We start from the raw sequence: 22,117 nt of genomic DNA on the forward strand, positions 1-22,117 counted from the left end.
CAAGTCACACACAACTCAAATCCTGGAATTTTCTCTACCTTTTCTCCCACCCTGTTTTTCAGACAAACTGAAACAAGTCACTTCAACCTCTTTTTCAAAGTTTCAGGAGGTTCCCGACGACTCTCCTGCCTCAGATTTTCTGAGGTGCTGTTATTCTGGGCAACTATCAAATTCTACCTGTTAAAACATGATGGATTAGAGAAAAAAAAAACAACCCACCAGGAACCTGAAAAACCAGCGTTCATCTCCATGACCACGGCTTGAACTCTCCTTCCAACTTAACGATAATAGGTTCTGTCTTAGAAACTGCTATGTAATTTGATGTATGGGGGTCATTTGGCTCCAGAGGAGGAAGCACAAACCATAAACTCCTGCCAGACGTCCCTGATCTTTGTACATACTGTTGTTGATCAGATTTGTTATTTGGTTCATTTTCCTGCTTCAGAAGTACCAAGTAAAGAAAAACATTTAAAAAAAAAGCCCAAATCTCTTATTTAGAAAGTACTTTATAGAAATGAAATCTGTGTTCTCCTGATAAACTTATAATTCTCAGCAAGAAAAGTTCCTTGGAAGTCTTACATGTTCACCCCTAGCCACACCATCAGAATGCTAGTCCCTCTGACAGCTAAAAAAGCTGTAACAGTAAATCCATGTAGATAATGTTTAACATTTAAAGCCCTGTCTATGGCTACTCGATCCCAGAGTTATTCAACTTTTCTAGAAGTACCAACTGTCAACCAGGGAAATATATACATAGCAAGCATCCACCAGTGGACGATTATAGTTTTGTTCGTAATAATGAACCCCCTTAGATTTCATCATCAAACCAACAATCTAATCAGCATCTGGAAAACAGGCACAATTAACTTTCCAGAACCTCAATAAAAATTACAGCAGCACTTATCCAGAATTACTGTGCTTGTCATGAAGCCTGAATGCTGTTTCCCTTTTGAAAACATCTAGGAAGTTACAGATAACACTATGGAAAGTAAATAAAGGGTAAAATAAAATTTAAGAGTGAATTATAATCTAATATCTACTTTTCTCGTTCTTACATTGAAAACAATTCCCATTACATTTGGTAGCATTAATGTCTGTCATAAATTTTTGAGGCACCAAGCCTAATTAAGATAAACGTCAGATTAAGAAAATGACTCTAGACATACGAACAGCAAAATATTAGATAAAACAAAATTAGTTGATTTTGAACGTGCAGGGTTTCTAGTGACTTTCTAAGCCATTAGCACAGGCTATACCAGCCTACGGCTTGCTTAAACCTTTTTCCATTGTACTGTGCATTGTCTTGAAAGAATCACAAAAATAACTTTAAAATCAAAGTGCATAGGGCAGCGTCCACAAACTTAAAACCTGAATTCAACTCAGAGATCCCATTGTTTGAGGTTCGCAGTCACCTTGGAGTCCACACAACCCGCCCCCTCCAGCCCCCAAAGTTTCAATCTAGTAAAGAAGTTGGAGATTTGCCAGCCAGGAAACTTTGCTTTGTCCCCCACAAGCAAAGGTTGAGGGTGGAGGGAGATTCCTCCCCAAAGCTCTGTTCCTAGACAATAACCTCCAGGTGCAAGAGCTGAAGCGAGTTGAGGAGGCAAGAACTGAATTCAGGAAGCCAGAAGCCCTGTGTCTCTACACAAGGTATGCCCAAATTCGACTTCTCCAGACTCCGCTCCCTCTTCTTCCCTTAGCTTCCCTCACCCGAGTTTGAAAGGGGACGTCGAGGTAGAAGCCCCGATTTCTAGCCCACTCCCCTCTCTATCTCACCAGCCCAGAAAAGTTGAGGCTGGGCTAGGGAAGAGGGGAGAGTGGGGGCGGGGATGGGAGCGGGGCCTGAACTGAAGTGTGAGGGTATCAGTCACTGCCGGCGAGGAAGCTCCGGCTTGTGAACTCTTCTTGAACCGAGATTTAAGTCTGCAGCCATAAATCACCGAGACGTACACTCCACCATTCAGCGCTGAGAGCGGCCGGTGGTGGCCCCGCTTACCTTAACTTCTGACGGCCGCCGCGGGCTCGGGCTCAGGCTGCGGCCCCGGGTCCCCTCGGCGCGGGATGGCCACCGACCCTCAGCATCCGCCGAGCCGGCGTGCGGGCGGGCGTGCGGGCCGGAGACCCCAAGGCCGGGACTCGGCGGAGAGGCGGACCGCTAGCTGCTCCGGCGGCTGGCCCCCGGCGGACTGGGGCGGCTGGACCCCCTCCCCTCCCCTCCCCCCACGCCCGCCCCCGCCCTGCCCGCGGCCGCGGCCCCAGATAAGCGCTGGCGCGGCCGGGCTCCGCGGGGCTAGTGGCACCGACTTGGGTATGTTTCTTATGAATACTGCGCCGAGCAGGGGTCGGTCGGGGGGTGCGGTAAGGGGTGCCGGGGCGGGCGGGAGGGGAGAGCAGAGCGGCTAGGGAAGCGCCGGCATGGGGGATGGGGCTGAGGCGAGGGGAGGAACAGGAGCAGAGCGAGCTCGGCGGCAGAGGGAGGAGGGCGGCCTCCCCCACCCCACGCCCTCCCTCTCCTTCCTAGGCGTCACTAAAGTCCAGGAAAATTATGCTAATGAGGACAAACGGCTCTCACAAAGGGGCTCTCTTGCGGGGTTCTATTTTTTAAGAATCTGTCTGAGAAACCACGCAATTCCCTGCCATGGACGTTTTCATGGGGTGGGGGATGGGGAAAGAAGAGAAGAAGAAATGAGTTGCTCTGACTTTGACAGTTTTCTTCACCTGCCGCTCGCTCCCAATACAGACACCCTAAAGCCAGTCCCTGTGGTATAGGGCCTATTTCCACACACCTCCCATAAGCAACTCAACTGCCTTCGATTAAATTTCTAGGCCTAACGGAGGGAAGTGTCCCCGAGAGATGGACAACTGTCCCCACAGTGAAATGATCCTCTCTGGGCTCAGGCACACACAAAGATATTCAGAAACTTGAGTCTCCACCTCTTGTGTACCCATTGCATAGTACAGACACGGAAGCAGGTAGCCCGTAAGGAAGAGAGATAAGGCTCTGACACCAACACAAATGGACGTCCAGGGTATTTCACCCTCTAATTAGTTGAGTGGCCTTCCTTTTGCTGGGTTGAGCGAAAGCCTAAATTTGCTTGTTAATATGCCACAACGTTAAAGGGGATGGGATCATTCCCAATACCCCCTCAGCTTCCCAGCTTCAGAAGCAAAAAAAAAAAAAAAAAAAAAAGGAGAGAAATGGAGCTTTCGTGCAATTCCGAGGCGTCAACGAGGGTCCTTCTCAAAGGAAGGTGTTAAAAATATAAGTAGTATGTTTAAACTGTCAGGGAGCCAAAGTGTCACCTTAGAGCAAAAACAAAGCCAGGGGGGAAAGGGAGAAATCAAAAAGGACTCCGGGCCAGGGTAGCCTCATGCATACCAATGGTTTTTGTCATTTATGGCTGGGCAAGATTTATGACTCGGCTCCCCAAAGCTGTAAACAGAGCACAAAACAGCAAACACTTGCTCCTTATGGCATATTGCAGCGGCGCAACTTGAAAGGGAAGAGCCCGGGACGTGTAGGAGGTGAGAGCCGGCCGCAAAAATCCGCTCGGCGGCATTTTCCCTTCAAACCCTCAGGGTCGGATGTGGCATTTGAAGAAAGAAGGCGTGGGTCAATAATCAACCCGCACTTTCTCCTCCAAACTGCTGACGCGACTCTCACCGCCTTCTCAGCTAAGCCAGCTGCAGGGAAGGCCGTGAGAACCAGACCTAGGACAGGACTGTCTGGTCCAAAGGGGCTGAGAGCGTTGGAGCAAAGGGCTAAGGCGTATTCAACGCATACCTTTCCGGCTCGACCAAACCAAGCCCAGCAGCCCCAGCGCCAGGACCAGGCCGGACCGGAGGAGTTGCAAGAGCCGCGGGAGAGCTCGGGTGAGAGCTTACTCAGACCAGGGCCTCCACGCTCCCTCGACTAGCGCCCAGGTGGCTCTGGGCGGTGGGCCCCAGCCGGCAAAATCAAGCTCTGATTTCAATATGCGGGTCTGGCCCTGGCACATAGATTGCGGGTACCCTGGCCTTAACGCTTCTCATCTGAAATCCAAAGGACTGGCTTTGGAGCAAGCACAGGCGAGATTATTAAAATTAATAATTTATAATAGCAGGATCTTGTTGGTGTGTTACTGTGTTGTGATTGAAGATACACTGTTTGATTTCCACCTCTAGAAATTGCTCCCTGCCGCGGTTCTTTCCAGGCCAGTCCCGCAGTTCATACACAGCTTCTCCAAAACCACCAACCAAGCTTTTCTTTGCTCAGCATCCGTGAGCTCCCTTCCCCGTCTTCCCTAAGTCCTATGATTTCCAGAGGGACTAGAAGAAGCATTTTTCTCAGGCACCTAAGAGTATTTGGAGCAACGAAGGTGTCTGATGGAGCCTTTCTGCCATCCAAGGGGTGCCCTCCCCATCTCTGAGGGGGCTCACCGCTCCTGAGGCTCTCTGTGCAAGCAAGCTGGGGAGGAAGGTGAGGAGTAACTTTTGGCAAGAAGTAGCATTAAAATCCAAAGATGGGCAGGGAAGAAGGTATTGAGAAAATATGCTGGCCTGTAAGTTGAGACCGGTACTTTGAGCGTCGAGGGGGACCAGTCTTTCTAATAGCTAATCATTTGGCCATAACTCGAGTGGTAGTTCTTTCCTGGGAGGGGAGAAAAAAAACCAACTGTGCTCTATGAAAGCAGTTATTGGCTTCTTACTGTGTGTGCTTTTTTTATGCAGAACCAGCTTGGAGGATCTGTTGTTAGATATTTATTCTCTTGTCGGCACTGAAGCCACAATAAAAAGATGCGTCTAACAAATCTTTACTCCATTTCTCCTTCTTTCTAGTGAAACTATATTATTTATGAGTCTTTAACTGGGTCAAAATGCACCAGAACTGGGTCATAAATCATATGAAATGCTGACAAGTAATTGAACAGCAATTAAAGCTTACATTTTATTTCCAAGGGGTGTTTTAGAGCACTTGGAACGGCCTCAGTTAAGCACAGTTATCACCGAGGTCGGCATGAGGGAGGGCCGAATCCGCCCTTCCTGAGAAAGTAAATCTCATTCAAGCTGAAGAAGCCTAGTTTGAATATTTTTAAATAAAGGGATACAATTTCTTTAAATTAAAGAAGGCAAATTTAGTTCCTAACTCCTCACTGAGCTTTCTTCATCTGCTCCAAGGAGGAAAGTAAAGGCCAATTTCTCCTACCTTCCCAAAGACTTTCACTCCTCCCAGGAGCAGAAGGTCCCCAAAGCCCAATTAGCCCCAGCCTGACCAGTCTTTTGGAAGCGAGCAGTTTAACTAATCTCCCTCCATACTGGCAATGGCTCCCTTTCAGGGAATATAATGCCAGAGAAACGTTTGTCTCTGCTCCTTGACTACAGCTACCGAACCCCTCCAGTCTTGGGCACATAGGCTGGTTCTTTAACTCTCCAGGCCAACTTTGGGGTGTACAGAAAGCACCTGACCCACAAACACTGGTGAACTGAGCCCCAGACCCCTTCTGCAAATCACACCAACCGAACCTCCAGGCAGCTGGCATGCCCACCAGCACCCCAGCTTCTCTTAGGTCTGAGCTGTTTTTCCCCATCCCTCCCCGGCAGACATTGCTCTGGAAACAATGGCATGCCCTCCAGGTGGGACTCGCTGGGTCCGGTGTGGGGAACTCTGCCCCTGCAACCAAATACTGAACAAAGTGGCTGGAAGCATCATCAATAACATGGCAGTGCGTCTGCACATTTTCCTCATTGATTTTTCTCTTCCATTTGCTCAGGCTGCTCAGGTCAGCCCTAACCCTCCATCCTGCTCAGCAAATGCTGGCCAAATGGAGAGAGACTCCCCTTCTCTGCTACTGGCCCCCACCTTTGTCATGAAGTCTGGCCCTTCTAGCTTCTCGCTGGTCACCTCTCCTAGCCACAGCTCCCAGCTACCTCTTTTGCCTGGGAGAATCTTCCCTCTGCCTAGAGCCTAGCTCCTGGGACTTCAGCCCTGAGGGTTGCAGTGGGACAAAGCAACCCTAATACTAGAGGCTACTAGGCCCATCCTGTAGCCCCCAAATGCCCTCTCCTTAACACCCCACAATACTTTCCAGGGAATTAAACTCAGAGTCTGAGGAGCGACTGGGAATCTTTCAAATGCTTTCAGTTCTAAAACAGAAACAAAGGAAGGCAGAGGGTGAGGGTCCTGTGCATGATCCAGTGTCTCCTCGCCTGACCTCTGTCTCTCACAGCCATAACTCACCCTAGATATGAACAATCAGAGGAAATACCTTAAAATAAATTCCATCCTCCTGGTGTGGCCGGGAGTCCCATCGGCTAGCTTGCCCAGAACTGCTCCATGAGAGCTGAAAGCGGCTGGAAGAGAGCTTGCTCCGGAGAAGGGGAAGGAGACGGAGGAGGAGGAGGAGGTGGGTGTGTGGGGGTGGGGGAAAAAGCTCTTGCTCTAAAGAGAATCTAGAGAACGTAATCGCAGATGAAGCCTGCCTGGGTCTCCGCTCCAAATACCACAATAATGTGCCGTATTAAGCGCTCACGTGGTCGGTCATACGTCAACTTAAATCCTTTTATTTGAAATAGGGAATCACTGAAGGAACCAGGTTTCCAAGCAGAACATTTAGATTTGAGAGAGGAAAAGTAGGGGACGTAACCAGTCCGGGGTTGGAGTTCTATCTTACCAGTAGGAAGGAGCGTGAGGGGGGGTACCCCACACACATACACACCACACAAAGATGCTTATCTCCACTTACATTTCTTTACACACTCTCCAAACAAGGGAACAGTGATGCTGTCTGTCTTCTTAGTGTCCACTTAACTTTCCCCATGGCCTCCTCTTTACAGACAAATTGAATTCAGCATGGCCAATCACCACCCCCTCCAGGCTTCTCTGACCCACAGTCCAGCAATCAAAAGGCAAGAGCCAAGCCCAGGAATGACTCGAGAGTCACTGGATCCGTCAGCAGACTTCTTTTATGGCCTGCAATTGTATGGAGTTTGCTAACACCCACACCATACACCACAGCCACTGATGAAACCAAGGACCTATAATTACCTGACAAAATGTTAAAGTCTCTGTTCCAAGTCCACTTGGTTTTGTTCAGAGGCAGTCTACTAGGAGAACCGAGTTCTGCTGCAGAGTTGTGGGTCAGGATTTTGCTAATTCTGGAGAGACCTAATGCCCTAGCCAAACCCATACTTATGCATTTCCTCAGTGCATAGCTGAGTGATACATGAAATTATATGTCTCTGAAGATGAAAAATGTAAGAGGAAATGACCTAATTGCCTCTGAAATAGGGGGAAACTCTGAACACCACTGGAGTGTCATGTGCTAACCTGCAAGTCAGCCTGAGACCCTCCCCTCAGACTGTTCTATACACTCACCCCTAAGACAGACAACTCCACATTTCCAGCTGAAACTGACCTGATCTGGTTCTGCTTAGTAGAACCTGGCTAAAACAAATAAACTGTCCTCCCAGTCTCTACCCCTACTCTTGCCTCTCTGTTTGGTGACATAGCCCACACATCTCAACTTTTCCATCTAAAAAATTCCCCACTTTTCATTTCTAAACTTTGAGTGTTCTGAGAATGCCATAGTCTTATTCCTGAAGAGTTAGTCTTCAGCTGGCTCTAAGTGGGGAGCTTAACTGTAGCAACTGTATGAGCCTCCCTACTTTTCTCTCCAGAAGGGACCCAAAAGGGGTCTGCTGAGAACTTAAGGCCCCAAGTAAAGAGGAGACATCTCATGAGGGATGAGAATGTACAAATTACAGTATCAATAAAAAGGGAGTCCTGACCCTTTGCAAGTCAGTCCTAGCCAAAGCTGGTGGTGTCATACTTCCAAGACCCGGTTGTGGGATAGCTGGGAGAAGATTTATAGAAACTCCCTTAGCCACGACCTAAGTCAGTAGCCATCAGTAGCCGGAAAGTAAGAATCCAAACTTTCCTGGCCCAGGTTTGGGAGATAAGAAACAGACCAAATGCTGGCTTCCAAAATAGAGTGTTCTGTCCCCCAAGAATTCAATCCACTCATCTTTTGTGTCTTCTGCTGCATGTGATACTCATTCCACAGTCATTCACAACCAGCTTTTCAAATTGCATAGAAAAGGACCTAGAAATATGGCCAAGTCACTGAGAACCCCCCCCTCGTTTTTGCCGTGGTATCGGTTGGAAGATAAGAAGAACCCCCTTCAGAACTCTTTCAACAGTTTCAAGCAAGCTGAGACTCTGAAGGCCATAAATCAATAGTAGCAGCCTCTCTGGTGCTGCTTCAGAGAAATGGCTTAACTTCACTGAGGCCCATTGGCATCTCAGTCCCATGCTGGAGCCTCTGTGACCAACATACCCACTGATGCTCCAACTGCTGCTTGAAAATTAAGATTAAGGATTGTTGGTCGTGGGGCTGAGAAGGGAAAAGAAATCCAAGGAAATTTAATTTATGATGGGGAAAAAAAAACAGCTTAGGTTGGAGAGCCCACACAGGGGACCCAGCAGCTGAAGCAAAACTGGGGGGTGGGGGTCAGTGGGAAAGTCACTAGCCCCTTTCCACTCACCCCACTCCACCAGCGCTGAGAACCCACACTCTGAACCAGGCCACCAGAGCCAAATTGAGGGAAAGTTGGCTTGGAAGTAGCAGGTGACCAAGCATGCAGACCATTAGTCAATATTTGCCTGGCTGTTGGCAGATTAGATATATCTGTACTCAAACACTGCAATCTGATTTCTCTATCAAAACTACCCTCAAATGATAAATCTTTATTTAACATGAGTTATTTCCTCTGGGTACAAAGGGGCTCCAAGCTCTCTAGACACAAGTGGATGTTTATATCGTGTAATACTCCTGCAGCTTTTAATAGTGACAATTGTCCTGTCGTTTGCAGATATGCAAAGCAAAGCTGTAAGTCCCCCATCCTTGATATATACAGACAACCTGTAGGTGAGAAAGTAACTCCATTACGAAGACTGTTTACTTCCTATCTGATAAAAATAATTGTATCCCAAAACCACACTCCAGCCTTAGAGCACCACTGAGTAGCATGTTGCAATTAATTAGCAATCTGATATCTTTCTGGGGAGCAAATTTTAGGAAAAATTTGGACCTAGGAAACAGAAAACAAAATCTGGAGGTGGTGGTTGTGCTTGTTGTTGTTGCTGCTGTTGTTGTAAGAAGCAATCCCTGAGTTGGAGACACCTCATAGCTCAATGATACTTGCCCAGTTTGCTCAGAGGCCCTGGGTTCCATTCCCAGCCCAAGAAGAAGAAAATTAACCCCTGAAAGAACAAAGCAAGCTCAACCGTTCATACCAAGCTTCTGAAAGCTATTCCAGCAGCCCCTCCCCCAAACAGGCCCATAATTTATGGCTCTTTTACAAGGTAATAAACCACAGTAATTACCTCCCTGCATCTCAAACTAAGAGAACAAATTAAGCCAGAACTTGAAAAGAATTTTAAAGAGTTTTTCCCTTGTTCCAAACAGAAAAAGAAAAAACATTCAGACATAGAGGATCTGAGCTTTGGCTGTGGGAAGCACTGTGGATCTGCTCTGATAAGAGACTGGGGGCAGGCTCTGCAAGGCCTACACACTGGAAAGGCTGCAGAAGGGGCAGAGAAAATGTAGGTAGTGGAGACAAGTTTTCTCAACCCAGAGCTGTGGCTGGATCCACAGCACAGCCCACACTGCGGCCACTCTGCTGCCCTGGCCCCTTCTTGTTTCTGCTTTACAGTTGGGTATAGTGGCCTGTTTAGGGCTTTTAAGAAGACACAAACACACTCCCTCAGGCTCTCCCCACCTCATCTTTTGCTTCTGCACTCTCTGCCTACTGCAGGCTTTGCAGCCTGCTCTTTGTCTACCTCGTGCCCACATGGTCCTCCGGGAGCCCAGCTCCAAACTCTGCCAAAGTTAAATATTGACCAAAACCTCTTTCAACCAGCTCTACTTGCCAGGAGCTGGGGAGGTGCACTCCTCCCAGCCTCCTGGTGCAAAATCCCAAGCCTGGGGAAGAGTTTGGTGCAATGCTTACCTCCAAAGATGTTTAAATCCGAGACCAGGAATGGTCTCCGGTTCCAGGTGCTCAGGGAATCTTTTTCTCCGGTGTCCAGGCACTCTGCAGACAAATAAACACCAGAGGGTGAATAGTAGTTGTGAAGGAAGGAAGTGAAGACTGGAGCTAGAGATGTGTCCTGTGTGGGCGCCAGGGTGGCCCCAGGGTGACGAGGACATGGAGTTGTCGCCAGGGCACTGGTCCATGAGACGCACTCATAGCTCCTAGTATTCCAGTCTACAAATGGACCGAAGATGGTGATTTATTTTTGTAAAACAAATACATCCTCCATCTCTGCACCCACAATCTTATTTTCCTTTTGTATAGCTTTGGGGAGGTGGAGGATGAGTTAGAGGGAGGGAAAAATAAGATGGCTTTGCTGGTGATGCTGGATCCAGTGGCAGAGCTCTGCATGTACCCCAGCTTGGGGAATGTGAACGCAAGCTTTATTTTCTTTTGCAAACAATGGGAAGCCTTGTCTGGGAGCATTCAATCAGACTCTGCTGAAACCTCACTAATAGCGTTCATTTCTGTTGGTGGGAAATCAGACCCCTGCTCAGCCCACAGATCAGAGGCAGTATTGGGTGGTTTTGTCCTCTGGTTTACCCAAGTGCTGGGGCAAGCTATTTCTTGGTCCTGGTGGGCTCACAAGACTGAAGCAGTGCCCAGTCACTAAAAACAGACCAACTACTGCAGCTAGAAACCAAGCAGGACCAAAGCACTGGACCATAAATACAAGCCACACCTGTGTAAGCTCCCCACCCACCCCCAGTGTCAGCCTCTCCATTTCAACACCTCCTTGTCTGCTAACCAGGAAATGGTCAAGGTGCCTCCAAATAGATTTCTGGCATCAGGAAATGGCAAAGAATGCTACCATCTTGTTAGTCCTCTGCTGAGACTGTGCAAGACTTTTGCTTCTACACCACTCACTACCCACCTGCCTGCCTGCCCCAAACCAGCCCTGTGTGGGTTTATCCTACCCCTATGCAATCGGGCTGACAGCCAGCAAAGAACCACCAAGAAGCTGGGGAGTTGTCTGACTCTTGGCTTGGGAGCCTCCTAGAACGCTGAGGGATAACAGCAAACTGGCAGCTGCCTTCTGCCCCAACCCAACCCACAGCCTTTACCCTGCATAAGGGTGCTTAGGGCCAGCATCCACCCTTTTTCTCATCAAAGTTCTACTCTTGGGGGTGGGCTGGCCTTGGAACTCCTGGGGTGATCCTGATCAGGGTGGGGTCTAGTTGCTATGTACTTGGCTACTCAACTTCATCCCAGAAAGATCTGCTGTGCCCCAATTCTCACCAGATCCCCCTATCCCTACCCCTACCCCCTCCTCTTTCCCTCCTCCACTACCACCATCACAAGCACAATGCTTAGGGGCATTGTGATTATTATGGTTATTATTGTTGTTGCTATCTTTTTATTCTCAAGTCTAATATTCATGGTTCCTGTTCCCCATAAATCCTTCAGACTAATGAGTCACGGAGAGACGCTGCTCGGGCCTCTCACTCTGCAATGGCTGTGGCCGTTGTGGGCTCTCTCCGCGTTTTTTTGGCGTCTACTTGCTCCCTCGCTCGCCTAGCGCTGGTGATTTATGAACGCCGGGAAAAATTGAACAAAGCCGCGTGCTCCTCCTGTGGTATCTCTGAAGCCTTCCCCAGCGTGAATCAGAACATTACCGACTGTCTGCGCTTCTGTCCCACTTCATCACCAAAACCAGGATATGATCAGAAAAAAAAAGGAGCCCGAACTCACATTTCCCTGGGCACAGAGCCTCCCTGGACTCCCAGCAATCTTGCAAGAAAGCCTTTGACCTGGTGATCCCCGGACAGCTCTGTTCTCCACGTTGAAGGGCTCTTGCCTGCCCTCCTGAAGGAGTTAAACGCCTTTGGAGATAAATCTGAAGGTGTGTATATTTGAAAATCAAGTAGGAAGTTGGAGTCACACTACTGAGAGATTCATTCCTAGAAGTGGGGCCCTGACGACTCAGATCCACTCCTGATGATCTGCATTAATTATTTAACGAGTCACATGACCATAAAAGATCACAATTTCAATAATCTCCCTCTACTCTAACAGGCACCACACCTTTGTCAGTTGCAACCAAAGCCCGTACTTGGCTTTTTTGTTCCCCAAGCCTCCAGAACACAACCACCTTTACCCTAAAAGGGAAAAGCATGGAGGTGCTATGTTGAGCACAGCAGGGTTGGTCATTCTGGGGCTGCTAGCCTGGTAAAGGACCAGACACCCTAACCTGAACCCAGTGGTCAACCCACCTGCCTGAGGGTCAAGAGGACGGCGGTTTAGCTATAGGTTTCGTTACATAATCTCCCAGGGCAGTTTTAATGATACATTCATTCATTCTTCTTTCAGACTATACACACACCCTCATGGCCCTACACATCAGCAGAAGCCTAGATACATATATGTCCAGCCCTCAATTCTTGTTCATCCCCAAGGAAAACAAGATAACTCCTTCAGCAGAAAGATGCCTATGTATGTCTGTCCATCCAGAGTGATGCCAAATTCTCTACAACCTACACGTTCATGATCATAAGGAACTTGAATCATTCAACTGCTTCAGTGTCCTCTCTTGTAAACTGAGAGGATTGAAGCAAAGGGTCTCCTTTAGTCTTGAACACTTAGCGTCCCCTTCATATTAAAAGTTTCAAGGTAGAAATTATGGATTAGAAGGTTTTGGACTCCACCTGGTGCTATCCTATGTCTTCCTGCTCCCCCTCCCTTGCTTTTCACACCATCCTCTTTATTGTTGGTGTTGTTTGTTGTTTGCTTTTGTTTTGCTTTAATTTTGTTTTTAAAAACAAAAACAAAACAAAACAAAAAAACCCAAAACAAAACAGGGTTTCTCTGTGTCACCCTGGCTGTCCTAGAACTTGCTTTGGAGACAGACTGGCCTTGAACTCAAAGATCCACCTGCCTCTGCCTCCCAAGTAAAGGGATTAAAGGCGTGTGCCACCACTACCTGGGTTCATGCCATTCTCTTTGAGGTACCTCTTTGAGGTGCAAAGCAGTTTTTCTTGCTTGGGAGTATAATGTAGGAGAGGGATGCCAGGAACAGCCGCCTCTGGGACCCGTTGAGCCTAAGTTCTTCCTTGCAGGACTAGACTTATTGATGCAGACATCCATAGAATAATGGTGAAGGCCTTTGCTTATACAGAACCCACTCACGGGGATGGGAGGCCAGAAGTTGTCATTTGCTACATTTATTCTGAGTTGTCTCTCCTTCCACTCTCAAGGCCTGTGGACGCTGCTGATCTGTTTCTCTGCTGGAACCACTGGAAGAAAGCAGCAGGGGACAGTGGTACGGTGTGAGAGCTTAGGGGGACAGAGATGCCCAGAAGACGTAGGAGAAGGGGAAGAAGGAGAAGGAGTAGGGCACCCGGAGATTGCTGGCATAAAGAGAGACAGTGTGAGTGGGCCCACCCATATATCTGAGTAATCCTCCCATGAGCTCCCTCCTGGGTATTAAGTACTCCACTGTGCCTGTCACAGATGAACTCCTGCTGTAATAAAACACCGGGTGTGTCATAGATTTCAGCAAAACTAGCAAAGAAAGCCTGCAAACTGCCATTTTTCTTCAAGGGGGAGAGTGTTAAGTACTTAATTCAAACTGTGACCATTAAAGTGTCTCCTATCCGATTTAGGTTGATTTCAGATGTTGACAAAACTTTTCTCTCCAGAGTCATGCACAGCTTGGCTCTACGACTAAGTGTGATAAGTGTGAATTGAAGGGAGAGGAGAAATAAAGGGGGAGGGGACAGAAGAGCATGTGCAAGAGTCATTTTGGTAAGAGAACGGCACAACTTAACACAAAATACTGTCTTTAAAGGTCAAGGGTTTGAAGGACTACTAGGTTTGCTTTTAAAAAAAAGAAACAATTAATGAGATAGAAAATTTGTCCTCTTGGTGAACTCTTATGGCTGCCCTTACAAAGGGCAGACAATGAAGGATTTTAGATGCACAGTGAGATGTTCTAAGCTCTTACAGCAAGCTCCCTTAAAGGCTGAACCACAAATAAAACACCTACCATGAAGAAATAGCACAATCATTTGCAGCATTTTCAATAATTCTGGTTTTACAAAACACCAATACTTTCGATTGCCAATACAAAACTGCAACCTTATCCCAAACCAGCAGAAAAAGGCAGTCTTGACTCTTCCTTTTCTGAATGGATAAATGAAAGATGTCCCACCTACCATGATCCCCAGAAAGCCAGTGAATCTTTCAGATTCCTCCTTCCCCACTAAAAAAAAATTGAGGTTTTCGTGGCTTGATACTCAATTTTCAGTGTGTGTGTGTGTGTGTGTCCAAAATGCTGCCTATTTGCCTGAGAGAAAGCGTTATTTACAAGAGTCCTCCCTCCTCCAAAGACTTTTCCCAGAGAATGCCTTCCAGAATTGCTGTTGAATTACAAAGAAGTATTTATCGTATGAGGTGATCGATGATTGCTGGGGAAATTGCTATTTTCAGTGTGATTTAATTTTGCTTTACAAGTGCATGTAGTGTGTGTGGGGGGGTGCTAATAAGTTGAAGCAGCAGCTACACTGCCTCCAGAAATGCTTAGTGACTGTTCACACCTCATAAAATACACTTTATGCCAGGCTCTTCCTAACTTGGAAAGGTGTGTGGCACTCCTTTTCCCATGAATTGTCTTGGCCTCTCAGAGACTACAGCCTATTGCATCTTTCTTTAGGTAGAGAAAAGATTTCCCTGGCTTGTACTTAGGGCAGCACGGGCTGGCCCCATTTGTGGAAATGGTCCCAAATCCCCCCTGAGACTGCAGAGGTTAACAAATCGCCCGCCCCCTCTCATTTACTATAAAATCCCCCAAACTGCTTCAAGGCCAGGTTGGTACTTCTAATATTCTGTGCAATGTGTGAGTGTGAGTGTGTGTGTGTGTGTGTGTGTGTGTGTGTGTGTGTGTGTGTGTAAAATGCCTGAGCACCAAATTTCAAATACCAGGGTTACAGAGATTGAGAAGTGAGTTTTCATGTTTTCCAAGATCTGGATCTCTGGGAGTGCACAGAAGAAATACCACAGAGCATTTGAGGAAAGTGTCCCAAATTAGTCTGACTTCCTTCCAACAGTGAACTCTTCCAGATCTACCTTGCTCAGGGTGCATTTTGGGGTGTCATTACGATTCTTATTTCCTCCCAGGGTACTTTGGAGAGTGTGGTGGGAAAGTTCACTTTACTCTAACAGCTCTTCTTGGAGAAGCAAACAAAAATTCCCAAGCTGTGCTCAGCGCAAAGACCTTAAGACCAGCCAAAAAACCGAAAGGCAATCTCAACCCTTTGCATAAACTATGTTTTATCTCCAGGGAAACAGGCAGATTAAGTGTGAAGGTGCAGCAAATGCCAAGGGAACTCGTGTTTCCAAGTGTGCTCAGAGTTCAGCTACACAACAGCTGCAGAAGCTCCAGGCCCCTGCTCTGCCAGGTCTCACCTTTCACTGCAGGGACAGCCACGTTTCTGTGCCTTACAGAGACTTGAAGCCTGAAAGCCTGGCCAAGTTTGGGAAGAAGAGGAACCCTCTCAGGGCTCAAGAGCCTTCCTGCATTTTGGATCACTTCCACAGTGGGTCAAGCTTGGCAAGAATTCAGATTAAGCTAAACACACACACACACACACACACACACACACACACAAATTGAGAATGTACTCAGAATGTGACCCCAGCTCACCCTGTCTACAAGGCTTCTGCACACTAGGTCAAATATCTCAACCTAGAGGAGGCTTGGGGTGGTTTTGTTTCGTTTTAAACTTAGGACAGACACACATTTGTCTCTTAGGTTTTTAAATGTCTTATAAATTGAAGTTTATTCTTAGCACATTCCTCTTTATACAACCATATCGCTCTGTACAGTTGCAAGTGGGTCTAAATGCATTTCCCTCTCCCCAAGACTGTGCCCCAGAATAAGACAACAATATCTCTATAACAGTATCTTAAATAAATGCAAGGAGAGGAAACTACATGCCACACCTACCATCAAGGTCTACACACTTTGAGAATTAAATAATCTGGTGAGGTCCACAATGTCTACTCAGTAAAGCTCATGTGAGCTGCCTTAATGCAGAAGAGAAAGGTAAGGAAGCTGGGGAACTGCCTGCTTCTTCTGCTTGCAACAAACATACATGTCCCCAGTCAGCACGTGCTGTCTGGTGGACTCAAAGGTAGTCGATGACCAGTGCTTCCTTACAGGTGTCCAACCCTGGCAAAGTTGTCCAGGTCAGCAGGTTGTTCCACTAAGCAGTAACCAGGACAGATGTCCTCTTGGGGGGGTCACACACAGACACCAACCAGGAATAATATCTTCTTTTTGGTTATGATTTCCAGCAAGTTGGATTTTGTTTTGGTGTCTCAGGTTTACTTAGGAAGGAGCAGACGAGGACAGGAGCAGGAGATGAGTTGGGCACATAAGTGACAGAAACTGATCTAGGTCTCTAGATTATATAGACGAGGGAATGGGTGTGGAAGCACCGGGGAGAGGGTGGGGATGGGGGTGTGGGCTGTGAGTTTGTGCTTTCCCAGGCGGGCCGGCAGGGGCCGAGGCAGGGTTGGAAGATCGCATCTTGGTGTTGGGAAGTTTGTGGTCTTTCTTCCACTTCATTCTCCGGTTCTGGAACCAGATCTTGACCTGGCGCTCGGACAAGCAGAGCGTGTGAGCGATCTCGATGCGGCGGCGCCGGGTCAGGTATCGGTTAAAGTGGAATTCCTTCTCCAGCTCCAAGACTTGCTGCCGGGTATAGGCGGTTCGAGAGCGCTTGGGCTCACCTCCGTTATAACTGGGGTTGACTGAACGCCAGAACCCCCGAAAGAGAAGGCCAAAGAGGAAGGAGTAGAAGAGAAGGAGAGGAGGAGAGAGGAGATAGGGTGGGGAAGAGCAATTGGACATCATCATTATATAATAACCTGACACCAAGTTCACACAAGATACATAAAAACGGCAAAGAAAATGTTTCACAGGCTATTGACAACGGGAAACACCCGAGAGCCATAAAGAATGGTGCTGGGCATTGGGGCTGAAGAAAGGCTTCAAAGACACATGGCCGGGAGCCTCTGCCAGGGCAATTAAATTTATGGGGGCTATAATTACTGCCCTAACAGTTTGGCGTCTCGTAAATCTCAGGATAAAGGGACCCTGGATACAAAAGGGTTCTCACGTTAGGACCAGGCTGCGGGCGGCGCGCACACACCCACAGCCAAAGCGCCGGCCAGATGGGGGTCCCCTCCCGCGCCCTGCCCCGCGCCCCCTCGCCCGCTGCCCTCCGGGCGGCGCCACATACCGGCGCTCACGTGGATCTTCTTCATCCAGGGGTACACCACCGGCTCCTTGCCCTTCGGGCCCGCGGGGCCCTGGTCCGCCAGCAGCAGCGGGCACGCGGGGGCGCTGCCCCCCGTCGCGACAGCCGGGGTGGTGGGGCCCGGAGCGCAGCGCCGAGGGGGCGCAGGGGGCTGCGGGGCCGGGCTGGGATGCGCGCCGGGGGCCGGGGACTGCTCGGGTCGCGCGGGGCTGGCCCCGCGACAGGCGTAGGGGCAGGCGGCGGCGGGCGCGGGGTACAGGCCCCCGGGGTAGCTGGGCTCGCGCGCCCTTGGCGCGTAGTATGCGGGGGTCTGTCGGGCCGCGTGCGGGTTCGGGGCCGGCAGGTGCGGGGAGCTCTGAGGCCGCGGGTAGCCGGGACCCCCGCCCACGCCGCCGTCCCCACCGCCCGGGCCACCGTGCGGTGCGAACTCCTCGAAGGGAGGGAACTTGGGCTCGATGTAGTTGGAGTTTATCAAAAACGAGCTCATGGTCATTAATTTGTGAAGTGCAAAAATACTAATTTTTCTCGCGGTGTCGTTTTTCTGCGCTCGCCGAGGCCCCTCCCCCTCTCGCCGCGCTTCCCATCCCCCCCTCCCCGGCCCCCGCGCCTGCCCCTCCCCCCGCTGTCAAACGCCTGCCCCTCCCCCTCCTGCTGTCCCCGCCGAAGTTCGCGCCGCTCCTCCCCCGCCCCCGCGCGCTCCCCGTGGCCCTGCGCGTCCCGCCCCCGCGCCCCACGTGCTGCGATCCGGCCAATGGGAAACCCGCGCGCGCGGACCCGGATCAGGAAACGCGCGGGGGTTGCGTGATGGATGCTGCTAGCCACCCGGGCGGGAGGAGCGAGCAGGGGCTTGTGTTCCTCGGCCCCCCAACTTGGATTCCGGCTGAGAAGTTGGGGCCTGGTTAGCCTGTAGGTCCTTTCGTAGGTCCTGTGCCTGCCCATGTCTGTCCTAGGCCTCTGGGCAGCTAGCTGGTCGCCACAGCTCAGCACTGACCTTCAGTCCAACAGGCTTCGGGTGATCCTCCGAGGGTTCGAGGCCCTCCAGGAGAGAGAAGGGCATTGGGTCTAAGAGGCAGACCCAGGCTTTTTATCCTAGCTCTGGAATAAAACGAAGGAGGAGGCCTACAGACCCAGTTTTCTCGCCCTTTGATTCTTTGCCCATGCCCTGCACATCCACCCGGCTGCTGGGGAGTTCCCTGCTTTGCGAAGCCAGGCTGGAGCTGCACAGGGAGGATGGGTAGATGGGCCGCTGGACAATCTGGTCAAGGAAGTACAGCAAGCGAGGGCGGTCCACTAAAACCTCGTGGATACTTATTTTTTTTCTTTTTTTTTCAGGCGCAGAATTTGTACATCATTTTTCATTTAAAGATTTGGAACCTTCCTATATTGCAGTTGATGGAGGTGCTGATGAGAGTTAAACTGGCCCCCTTTACTGGGAGCTACTTGAGACCTCCACCCTAGAGTGGGAATAGACAGACGACGCCTGCACAAAACCCGGCTTTGAATCCAGTAACTTCGCGTTCCAGAACATCCACCAAACAAAACCAAGTTTGAGATCGAATAAGACCCTTCCTGGTCTGATTGTCAATCGGTCTTTTCTAACTCTTCCCTCCCTTCTCCTTTCGGATGGTGTTTCCTCAGGCAGGATCTAGAGCAAGGGCTATATTTACAGGGCAGCCTGTAATTTCTGAATTGCTGAAAATTAGCATTTTAACGATATCAGTAGCTCCGGAAAGGAGGGAGAAGGGACTGTTGCCTGCCATTTGGTAATTGAAATTTGATGGGTAAACTAATTATGCCATTATTAACAAATAAATTACTTATTAATTCCACCTAATGTTGATCTTTGAAGTAAATACTGATGCCGCATTCATACTGTATTTGTCCTCTTTCCTTTCTTCTCAATAGCAGACACGCCTAGATCCTTCTCATGACAGTAAAGCCGTGCAAACTAGCACATCAGCATTCTAAAAATGACTCTCACGTTGGCATGCAAAGCAATTTCAGTTGGTGCACCTAGTTGATTTTTCAGAGAGCAGAATAGAGCAACTACCTTCTCACAACCGAGTCCCAAACGCAGACAAGGAAAGTTATAACGCAAGCCCAGAGACACTTCCAAAAGAATGTGCATTCTATCTCATTCCTATCTGTTACTCACTTGGGCTACTAAATACTGGGATATAACCATTTGATAGATAGTCATTTAATGCTCAGACACATAAAGACTATTACTGAGACTAATCTTTAAAGTAATTTAGGGAAAGAGGTTAAAAAAAGGATCACGTTAGTTTCTTATTGAAATAGTGCAAAGAGGTTTTCCACATTGGGTGCATGTGCTGGTAAAGAGAGCTATGCACTGACAGGAAGCACCTCGAAATTTTTTTAATGAAATCTGAGCCATAGATGGAAGTCAATAAAGATTCTAATCTTTAGATAATCCTCTCTAGACTAGAGAAGAGAGATCTAGCCTGTGGGGTGTGGCTACTCTAAACTGGTCTCCCTCTCCCTCCCCCCCCTCAAGAAAATAGGTACATAAATCAGATATTTCTAACATAACTAGCACACATATATACCATATATACAAAAATATACGTATTGCATATCTGCCTATGTTTCAAGTTGGATGAGAAGCATGAGGAAACCTTGTCTGATCCTGGTGTCATCAACCTTGAGCACGGGAGCCCTAGTCACGTCTGTTTAGTATTATTTACAGATTCTAAAACACAAAAACCCATGTTGTTTAGCCTCAGAATGGTCTACGGAATTTCTACGGTGAAGTATTAAGGAGACACTGGGACTGTTTTGTATACGGTTAAGCTAGATGACTTAACTCTGTCTGTGTCCTGAGATTCTATTACTTAAGGAAGATGGGCTTGCACAGAATCCCTCAAGGCCTGTAACTTGTCTTTGAGCGTCTATCATAAACACAAACGGAGCCAGGACCACCAAGTGTTATCTCACACACCGACATTTTGACATTTTACTGCAAGATTTATGGCCGTAATAAACAACCTCAGTGCCTTTCTTGAACCTAACACAGTCTCCCTTTGCAAGCCCTAGCAAAACCCCACTGAACCAAACCATCTGAAAAACAAAACAAAACAACAGTGAAACCGAGACGCATCTCTTGCCTTTCCATAAGATCCAAGACACCAAACGAGAGGTAGAAAGACACTAACTCAATTAGAAAAACAAACCAGAGTTTACCACAGCAGCATCTTGCCTGGGGGAAAGATGGGACACCCTGAAATGGAGCAGGCAGGGAACTTGCTAATCTTCGCACACCAACTGGCTCCAGTCCCAAGCGGGGCTGAAGCACTATCTTTTCCCTGGGAAACTGGTAAGCACCATTGTTCCTTTCCATGTGCAGGGATAACATATATTCCCCAAATCGCTATCTTAAAATCCCATTAAGCGAAATAACTTTTCCTTGCATCGCAGATGGAGTCGAAGGGAGTCTGAAGGAGAGGGAGGGCGAGAAGGACGGTCTTGCAGCCTGGTTTGAATCTGATTTGAATCATTTTGAATATATTTGGAACAGCCTTCCCACTTGAATGCAACCCTGTCCCAAGTTTCAAAGTGACCGAACAGTGACACCGTGTGCATTTTGTTTCTTATTAATCTTACACATTGACAGTCTTTGTTAAGTCGCAGGCGCGCCTTCAACAGCCGACATTTTCATATTTGTTAGACGCGCTGACCTGAAGTTCACCTCGGCCTTGGACTTTGCGTCTAAAAGGTCTATACAGTGTCTTTTAGAGAGCTGGGTGCTTTGCCCAGGTCAGTCCTTCCCAGGAAAAAAACAAGGGGAAAAGGCAAAGGAAATGTAAGCATTATGGGATGTATTGACTGTATTTGTCCTTTGTTCTTTAGTGTGAGGGCCTCCAATCCAGGCTGTCCTCTATCTCAAACACTTCCCTAGAGTAAATTGGGGAATGGCAGGATTTTAAACCGCCTGGTAGTGGCATTTAAGGGCTTCCTCCCACTTACACTAGGTTATGGAAAAACAACACTTGACTGGCCATTTTTACCAATTAACTTGTCTTGGGTGTAATTTCCTGGTGATGGTTTAAAATAATGGTACAGACCAGAGATAAGGATTAATATTCACTTTAGGATTGCACACGAGTTTTACCCAGGATTCTCTATATCCTAATGACCAGAGTCCTCCAGAGAGGCGAGCACTCTCAAAGCAGTAAGTCCCACAGGTATCTTTGGACACTAGACCAGCTCAAAGGGTGTTTATTTGGGTATTGATGCTAAAATATTTCTTGAGTATGTCACATGGCTTTAACCAAAAACACGACAAAAAATTCCATGGGAGAGACATCATTTCTGGGTGAGCAAGCGGGGGGCTGTGTTCCACTCTTTCCATTTCAGGAGACCAGATGTGATGTGCTCGCTGCTGTAACAGCAGTGACCCCGGTTGCTTCCACTTCATCTGGCAAAACCCATTGGCTCCAAGCTCCCGGCCAGAGTAGGAAAAAAACGTCCACATTGTGCAGCAGACATACTCTGGTTGCTTGCTTCCATGAAGGCAGCATTTGGAAAATATTTACTTTTACCCCTGCATATACACTTGGCACCATTAAATCTAACCAGCCTGAATGTGCAGGGTTGTCTTAAACGTCCCTGCAAGGTTGACATTCTGAACCCTTAGGTTATTCCCAAAATTAAGAAGAAGAAAAATTCTTTATCTTTGTCACGATCATTTTTCTGCCTCGATCATTTGAAGGTCAGTATACAGGAAAGGACAAGAATTCGGTCCCTAGACAATATAGCAC

At 48.2% G+C, this 22,117-nt stretch overlaps 2 protein-coding genes and 2 long non-coding RNA genes across 7 annotated transcripts in view; 2 read left to right on the forward strand and 2 right to left on the reverse strand.

Annotated features, from left to right (window-relative positions):
• Window positions 1-22,117, reverse strand: part of Hoxa3 (homeobox A3) — a 43,899-nt gene that overhangs the window by 4,566 nt on the left and 17,216 nt on the right. For 2 of the 4 annotated variants that reach the window (NM_001313820.1, XM_087655484.1), the window contains 1 exon segment: window positions 9,991-10,074. The gene's annotated coding sequence lies outside the window, so the exon portion shown is untranslated. 4 annotated transcript variants of the gene reach the window in all.
• Window positions 3,477-4,790, forward strand: LOC147994856 (uncharacterized). Its single transcript, XR_015686584.1, has 3 exons — window positions 3,477-3,873; window positions 4,165-4,459; window positions 4,711-4,790. It is a non-coding gene; the product is annotated as an uncharacterized LOC147994856 (long non-coding RNA).
• Window positions 15,825-17,833, reverse strand: Hoxa4 (homeo box A4). Its single transcript, NM_024350.1, is given in 2 exon segments — window positions 15,825-16,827; window positions 17,319-17,833. Coding segments are annotated over 2 exon segments (858 nt in total). The 5' UTR covers window positions 17,830-17,833; the 3' UTR covers window positions 15,825-16,480.
• Hoxa3l1 (homeobox A3 like 1) lies at window positions 18,118-19,165 on the forward strand. The gene is made up of 2 exons (XR_015686581.1): window positions 18,118-18,242; window positions 18,669-19,165. It is a non-coding gene; the product is annotated as a homeobox A3 like 1 (long non-coding RNA).

Source organism: Rattus norvegicus, chromosome 4 (genome assembly GCF_021556685.1).
Source record: "Rattus norvegicus strain SHRSP/BbbUtx chromosome 4, alternate assembly SHRSP_T2T, whole genome shotgun sequence".
NCBI lineage: Eukaryota > Metazoa > Chordata > Mammalia > Rodentia > Muridae > Rattus > Rattus norvegicus.